This window comes from Hyalella azteca, unplaced genomic scaffold (genome assembly GCF_000764305.2).
Source record: "Hyalella azteca isolate HAZT.00-mixed unplaced genomic scaffold, Hazt_2.0.2 contig5927, whole genome shotgun sequence".
Lineage (NCBI taxonomy): Eukaryota > Metazoa > Arthropoda > Malacostraca > Amphipoda > Hyalellidae > Hyalella > Hyalella azteca.
This window is the reverse complement of record NW_025936103.1, coordinates 48,368-56,167: the sequence shown is the minus strand read 5'-3', so window position 1 is coordinate 56,167 and position 7,800 is coordinate 48,368. Positions and strand designations below refer to the sequence as shown.

At 40.9% G+C, this 7,800-nt stretch overlaps 1 protein-coding gene across 1 annotated transcript; it reads right to left on the bottom strand.

Annotated features, from left to right (window-relative positions):
• Positions 1–619: 619 nt before the first annotated feature.
• LOC108669856 (hyphally regulated cell wall protein 3-like) lies at positions 620–3,954 on the bottom strand. The gene is made up of 2 exons (XM_018157287.1): positions 3,942–3,954; positions 620–1,266 (listed from the first exon to the last, which is right to left on the bottom strand). Exons 1-2 carry the CDS (start codon positions 3,952–3,954, stop codon positions 620–622), a joined length of 660 nt encoding a protein of 219 aa, XP_018012776.1.
• Between the last annotated feature and the right edge of the window lie 3,846 nt (positions 3,955–7,800).

Genomic DNA, 7,800 nt, shown 5'->3' with positions numbered 1-7,800 from the left:
CAGCATCCTAATTAAGAACATTTTAATGTGAAAGGAATAACCCTTTCCCTCACTCACATTTTGAACCACAAATCATTTAATTTGAAGCCTGGAATGAATTATTCAAATGGAAAATATTTATTAGCTCCGTTGATCCAACCTATAAATAAAATTTCTAGTTAAATTGAAAATCAGAGTAAAATAAACAAAAATTGTGTTAGATGGCCAACCTTTATCAGCCTATGGTTTTTAATAGGGGTTTTCTTACCTTTAATTTCTTGGGCAGAAAACAAGCTTGAAGTGAAAGCTGGGGCAGCCATCTTGGGGCGGAGCCGTTCACTGAGCCGTTCACTGAGCAGTTCACTGAGCCGTTCACTGAGCAGTTCACTGAGTCGTTCACTGTGTCGTTCACTGAGCCGTTCACTGAGTCGTTCACTGAGCCGTTCACTGAGCAGTTCACTGAGCAGTTCACTGAGCCGTTCACTGAGCCGTTCACTGAGCCGTTCACTGAGCCGTTCACTGAGCCGTTCACTGAGCCGTTCACTGAGCCGTTCACTGAGCCATCCACTGAGCTGTTCACTGGACCGTTCACTGAGCCGTTCACTGAGCCGTTCGCTGAGCCATTCACTGAGCGGTCCATTTAGCTGTTCACTGAGCCGTTCCCTGAGCCGTTCACTGAGTGATTCACTGAACCGTTCACTGAGCCGTTCACTGAGCCGTTCACTGAGCCGTTCACTGAGTTGTTCACTGAGCCGTTCACTGAGGCGTTCACTGAGTCGTTCACTGAGCCGTTCACTGAGCCGTCAACTGAGCCATCCACTGAGCGGTCCACTGAGCCGTATACTGAGCGGTTCACTGAGCCGTCTACTGATCGGTCCACTGAGCCGTCTACTGAGCGGTCCACTGAGCCGTTCACTGAGTCATTCAATGAGCCGTCCACTGAGCGGTCCATTGAGCCATCCACTGAGCCATCCACTGAACGGTCCACTGAGCCATTAACTGAGCCGTTGACTGAGCCTTTTACTGAGTCGTTCACTGAGCCGTTTACTGAGCCGTTCACTGAGTCGTTCACCGAGCCGTCCACTAAGCAGTTTACTAAGTCGTTCACTGAGTCTTTCACTGAGTCGTTCACTGAGCCGTTCACTGAGTCTTTCACTGAGTCGTTTACTGAGCCGTTCACTGAGTCGTTCACTGAGCCGTTCACTGAGCCGTTCACTGAGTCGTTCAGTGAGCCGTTTACTAAGTGATCCACTGAGCTGTTCGCTGAACCGCTCACTGAGCAGTCATCTGAGCCGTTCACTTAGCCATTCACTGAACAGTTCACTGAGTCGTTCACTGAGTCGTTCATTGAGTCGTTTACTGAGCCGTTCACTGAGCCGTTCACTGAGCCGGGTTCCGGATGCGCGGCGATCATATCGCGTTTGGATGGAGTGCAAAGAGCGAAGTTAACAATAAGATTGGCGGATAAACGGTGCTTGAGGACTGGGCGAGGGCATAGGGCTTTATTTGAGGGCTTATTTTATCAGTGAGATCTATCAGTGGGCTTATCTGTGGGCAATCGGCGCTAACAGGTTCCTAATTGTGGGAAAACCGAAAAGGAATTGAGTGAATTCCCATGGATAGGTAGTAGGGAAAAGTGTTCTCGGAGTATAATTTTGTAAAATTCACGTATTTCACATTGTATTTAAAAATTTCGATATCGTATATTTTGTTCGTTATTTACTGAAATATTTTAGATTTATTTGCAAGTCAACGAGAGTCGCAAGCAAAAATTTTCCTTAAATTTTTCCTGTCATTGCTGTATGCAATATTTCAGTGGAAACAACAACATATGTTGCTGTACACGATGTCTCAGTGGAAACAACAACATATGTTGCTGTACACAACATCTCAGTGGAAACAACAACATATCAGTGGAACAACATATCTTTACGCAATATCTCAATGGAAACAACAACATATGTTGCTGTACACAACATCTCAGTGGAAACAACAACATATCAGTGGAACAACATATCTTTACGCAATATCTCAGTGGAAACAACAACATATGTTGCAGTACACAACATCTCAGTGGAAACAACAACATATGTTGCTGTACACAACATCTCAGTGGAAACAACAACAGCAGTGGAAACAACAACAACAGTGGAAACAACAACATATGTTGCTGTACACAGCATCTCATTGGAAACAACAACATATGTAGCTGTACACAATGTCTAAGTGGAAACAACATATGTTGCTGCACGCAACATCTCAGTGGAAACCACATATGTTCCTGTACACAATGTCTCCGTGGAAACAACATATGTTGCTGTACGCAACATCTCAGTGGCAACAACATATGTTGCTGCACGCAACATCTCAGTGGAAACAACAACATATGTTGCTGTACGGTACCCTCGCCTCTTCCCATACGCCCTCCCCCACCTCTTCACTCACTCCTAACCCAACACCTACTTCCAGCTTTACCCTTGCCCTCAGCCCTTACAACAACATATGTTGCTGTACGCAATATTTCAGTGGAAACAACAACATATGTTGCTGTACGCAATATTTCAGTGGAAACAACAACATATGTTGCAGTACGCAACATTTCAGTGGAAACAACAACATAGCTCACCGGAACGCCGCGGGAACAAAAGACGGTGTAGCGGAAGAGTGCTACGTACGCGAAGGTTAAGCATGAACAAAAGCTTATGTTTGAACAAAAGCTTAAGTATGAACAAAAGCTTAAGTATGAACAAGCTTTGCCGCACTCATGCCAATCAACCACAAGTGTCACTTTGATGTCTCGTTCATTTAAAGCGACCAGCAGAACCATTCACTTGCGAGTGTCATTCATGCATTCATCCAATTCATTCATGCATTCATTCATTTCATTCATGCATTCATTCATTTCATTCATGCATTCATTCATTTCATTCATGCATTCATTCAATATTGGACTGGAATGCGTGCAATTTCTGCTGAATGTTGGAGACTTGATTAGACTGGCCATTTCCGCCCTCATGGAGACTTTGATGTTTACCGTGATAATTCAATACATTTTAATGAGGATCATTTATCATCTTTTAATCATGAACAGAATGATTAGAAAATAAATATGTAATCTTTGATTGAATTCGATGTAGAGTGATTGAGCTAAACGTTGAATTTATTGACTAATTAGCAATTAATGTTCCTTCTATTTAAACATTCCGTAAATGATTGTAGAGAAAATGAGATAAGGGCAAGAAAAATTATTTTGAAGGGCTCTCATTAATATCAAAATGATTTTCAAACAGAAATATTCAGCAGCAATAGATTAAAATTTCCAACATTTAAGACATCACTGATTAACATGGTTAAGAAAACGCAAACTTCAAAGGCTAATTAAAATCATTCTTATAATCAGGCGATTAATTATTCGAGTAGTGAAATAGACAGACAACACTATTAGTTTAATTAACTTTACCTACACAAACTAATCATTTCTGCAATTATTAATTGGACTGCAAATAAGTTTTTAATTATTATGTGCAAACTTGTTCAATGCCATTATTTTTTTAATGCTGATTTACATATTTTTAAAGAAGCCCTAATATATTAAATCCATTGTTGCCCTCTACACAGTCCTGCGGTCCTTTAGATCCCTGCTTACGTATAACTTTCCTTTAAAGCGGGGAAGTGCAGAAGGAAGTATAAAGTAAACTGAGGAAGGTAATCCTACACTTTCCTTTGTAAATTAAAACCAACATTGACGGGTCGCAGAATTTCCTAAAGAACGTCACTCCCTCGTAGGAGATTTCCGAAATCCTGCAAGACGAAGAAAGGACAACGAAATCCTGCAGATAAAAGACCGGCTGGATTAACTACGCAAATTGCGGTGCATTGACCAGTCTTTAAAAGCTGGCGGAAATCCATCCTGTGCACATGCAGAAAAATTATTGGGTAGTGTTGTCCCAATAGTGACCCACCTTTCTCATCCATTGCACGAGAAGAGAATTGACGTAGCTATGATACGCTCTTTTATATGGCAAACTGGGTCAAAATGACCGACACAAGCGTAAAAAGTGCGTAGATATTAGAAAATATGACACTAATTTTTTTCAGTGTAATGATGCACAGGTGGTGAGTCTATGGATCCTTTGTGTCCTAAAGGGGGGGGGGGAATTGAATCCTACAAAAAAGGCAGGATATTCTAATTAATTTTCCTGAAGTCTTTGAGATCCTGAACAATGGCGAGCGGAAACAGGATGAAGTGGAATGAATCTTGAATGTTGTTTGTTCTTTTGCGGTGAAGTGTGTAGGACGCCTGTGGTCTTCACACCGGTCATTTCAGCGGTCCATTTAATGCCGGATGTCAGATATCCTTATTAAAATCCACACGCGGATTAAAGGATTTGACGACGATATTCGTGTTGAAAATCTCACGTGGATTAACGGCAGCTACCCCCGCCTGTCTCAGGTTACATGGGATTCAACATTTTATCATCATGACAACATAATTAATGCGCAGCATAATAATACATATATAGACTCAAGATAATTGATTTCTTTTTCTCCAGTCTTCGATCATTTTTATTTACTTAAAATTTTAACATGGGTTTTAAGACGTTTAAAATCTCTGATTAGGTTTTAATGCCCAGAATATTTTCTTGCAGCAATACTCCGCTCTTATTTGCCATAAACCTGACGAATATATGATATTAGAAAATAATAAAATTTTTACCACAAGGAGCACAAGCGTATTTTCAAACAAGGGGCATAGCTGCACGATTAAATACGTGGCTTGAGAAAAAACTAATTGAGAAAAAAATATATTTTGACTTAGGAAATATTTCATCAGCTCTCAACGAGGGAGGTCTTTGTGGAGAAACTTTTCATCTTATCCTTATTTGTCAGGGCTTCATGTAAGTAAGTTTCCTCCAGCTCTCAATAAGTCGGGGCTCATGTAAGAATGTTTCCTCCAGCTCTCAATAAGTCGGGGCTCATGTAAGAATGTTTCCTCCAGCTTTCAATAAGTCAGGGCTTCATGTAAGAATGTTTCCTCCCGCTCTCAATAAGTCGGGGCTCATGTAAGAATGTTTCCTCCAGCTCTCATTAAGTCAGGGCTTCATGTAAGAATGTTTCCTCCAGCTCTCAATAAGTCGGGGCTCATGTAAGAATGTTTCCTCCAGCTCTCAATAAGTCGGAGTTCATGTAAGAATGTTCCCTCCAGCTCTCAATAAGTCAGGGCTTCATGTAAGTAAGTTTCCTCCAGCTCTCAATAAGTCGGAGCTCATGTAAGAATGTTCCCTCCAGCTCTCAATAAGCCAGGGTTTCATGTAAGTAAGTTTCCTTCAGCTCTCAATAAGTCGAGGTTCATGTAAGAATATTTCCTCCAGCTCTCAATAAGTCAAGTCTTCATGTAATCAAGTTTCATCCAGCTCTCAATAAGTCGGGGCTTCACGCAAAGATATTCTAGCGGATTTCTATACGTAGGTTAGGGCTTCATGTAAGAATGTTTCCTCCAGCTCTTAAAATATCGGGGTTTCTTTTAGGTAAGTTTACACTGGATCTCAATAAGCTAGATTTTAGTGCAGAAATGTTTCCCCCAGCTCTCAAGAAGTCAGGGCTTCTTATGTAGGCATGTTTACTGTAGCTTCCAATAAGCTAGAGCTTTATGCAGAAATGTTGCCTCCAGCTCTCAATAAGTCGGGGCTCATGTAAGAATGTTTCCTCCAGCTCTCAATAAACTAGGGCTCCATGTACATCCGTTTTGAGCACATTCAAAGGCCCCCTTTCGTCAGTAGGCTCTCAAAAAAGGTCGCTAAGCAAGGCTCAAGAGCTACAATATAGCTCATTGTTTCCGCTTAGAGAAGGTTGTAGGCCAGGCTATGGTGTAGGCTGACATTGTATGCAAATGTGTCAAGCTAAGCTGGTTAGTCCTGCCATGCTACCATCACATCTTAGAATTTGTTGCTGCCTCATTGAAGAATCTTATAGATACTCTTACAATTGATTGTATAGGTCAATGAGTACGTTCACATACCCATGCTCACGGAGAACGGGATTAGTACTTTACTACTCATGGACTCTACAATAACCTTATTTTGCCTACTTGCGCTCGCGTTCAAAAAGGTCACAGAGTTCGTTTAGACGATAAATGTTATTATTGAACTTTAAATCTCACTGAAATTATTCATTATTAGTAAAGTCAAAAATTGTCGGCAAAAGATTATCGCGCGGCAAAAGATTACCTATTCGAAAAATCTTCAAAATTTATCATTGAGGATTATGAAAACTTTGAGCTAAGAATGGAGTTAAAGTTGAGGAAACAGTTTTTGCGAATGAGGTTTTTGGAACAACTGGAGATAGAAACTTCCTTCAATTTCATGTACTTAAAATTTGTTTGAAGCCCACTTTTGAAAGCCTATGAATTTAAAAATGTTCCCAGCCAGTTTTCCCTAGCTATGCTTAGCACATTCCGGTCACCCGATGCCCTCATATACAAATTTTTGACTCTTCCCAACTCAGCAGGTATTCTTTATAGGCCTACACAAAGGCCTAGCATGGCTTTATATAGGCTGTAGCAACTAAATTCAAATTAGTGACATCACTGGAGGCAGAGGTGTAGTGGGGTAACCACGGTATACTTTCATCGCTATTACTTCACTTCACTTCCTAGCCTCACGAAAGTAGCCCTTCACAATTTTTGAACCCCAGGCCATAGGCCTCCAAAAGCGTGAGTGTTGAGAGCCAGGAAGTGGAAGGCTTTGCTTAGCGGACATAATGGACGATCTCAAGAGCGTTCTGTCCTTCAATTTGTCCTCGAGTCACTGCACCCTCATACTCCTTCGATCCTTCGCTCTGTCCTTTGCCCTTAGCCTTTGTCGCTCTGTCCTTTTCTCTATCCTCGCTTGAGATGGGGCCGGACAAAAGACATTGCATCCCATCCTGAAGAGTCCTATCTATGAGTCATTGTGTCCATTCCATCCTCTGGAACAATAACGCTCAGCGTGGAAAATGCATAAAAATTTAATCATTTTTGTTTTCGTTTTGTGAAGTCAGAACTTTTTGATGATATTTATTAAAGAAACGTCAACGTAGAAGATTAGGCCTTGTCTGATCGGCCGCTAATTCTAGATATCAGCTAGTGCTTGAATCAGCAACTTGCAGCTTCAATCTTAGGATCCTCATACACCTAGACACCAGATGATATATTCATTCATTTTTTCATCATTTATTCTTCACAGAAAATTTAGCTAAAACTCATTTCAGTGAATGGAAGAATATTCGTGAATAATTTTTAGAGCACGGCACATGTATATGAACTGAAACCTTATTTTGATTTATTTCAATTTAAATGGAAAAATAAACTGAATACGTTGAAGAAATCATTAATAAAATTATTGAAAGACGGCTATCATGAATAATTTATGGATCAAAAAAGATTATATATTCAATAAATTAAGTTATTAGTTAGGGAACAGTTTGTTAGTTTTTAATATTATGAACAGTTTCTTAGTTAGCAATTTAATTATTAATATTAATAAACAAATTGTTCCTTATATGCATGCAGCTTCACATGCAGCACAGCTGTACACCTGCATGTACAGCTGCCGACGCATGTATACATCAGATGTACAGCTGCATGCGGGTACCATTGAGCACATCTAACGTGTTCCAAGTACACAAACAGCTGTACATGCAAACAGCTGCAGCACACAGCTGCACCAGCCAGCAGCTGCACACAGCTGCACCAGCCAGCAGCTGCGTACAGCTGCACCAGCCAACAGCTCCATACAGCTGCACTAGCCAGCAGCTGCGTACAGCTGCACTAGCCAGCAGCTG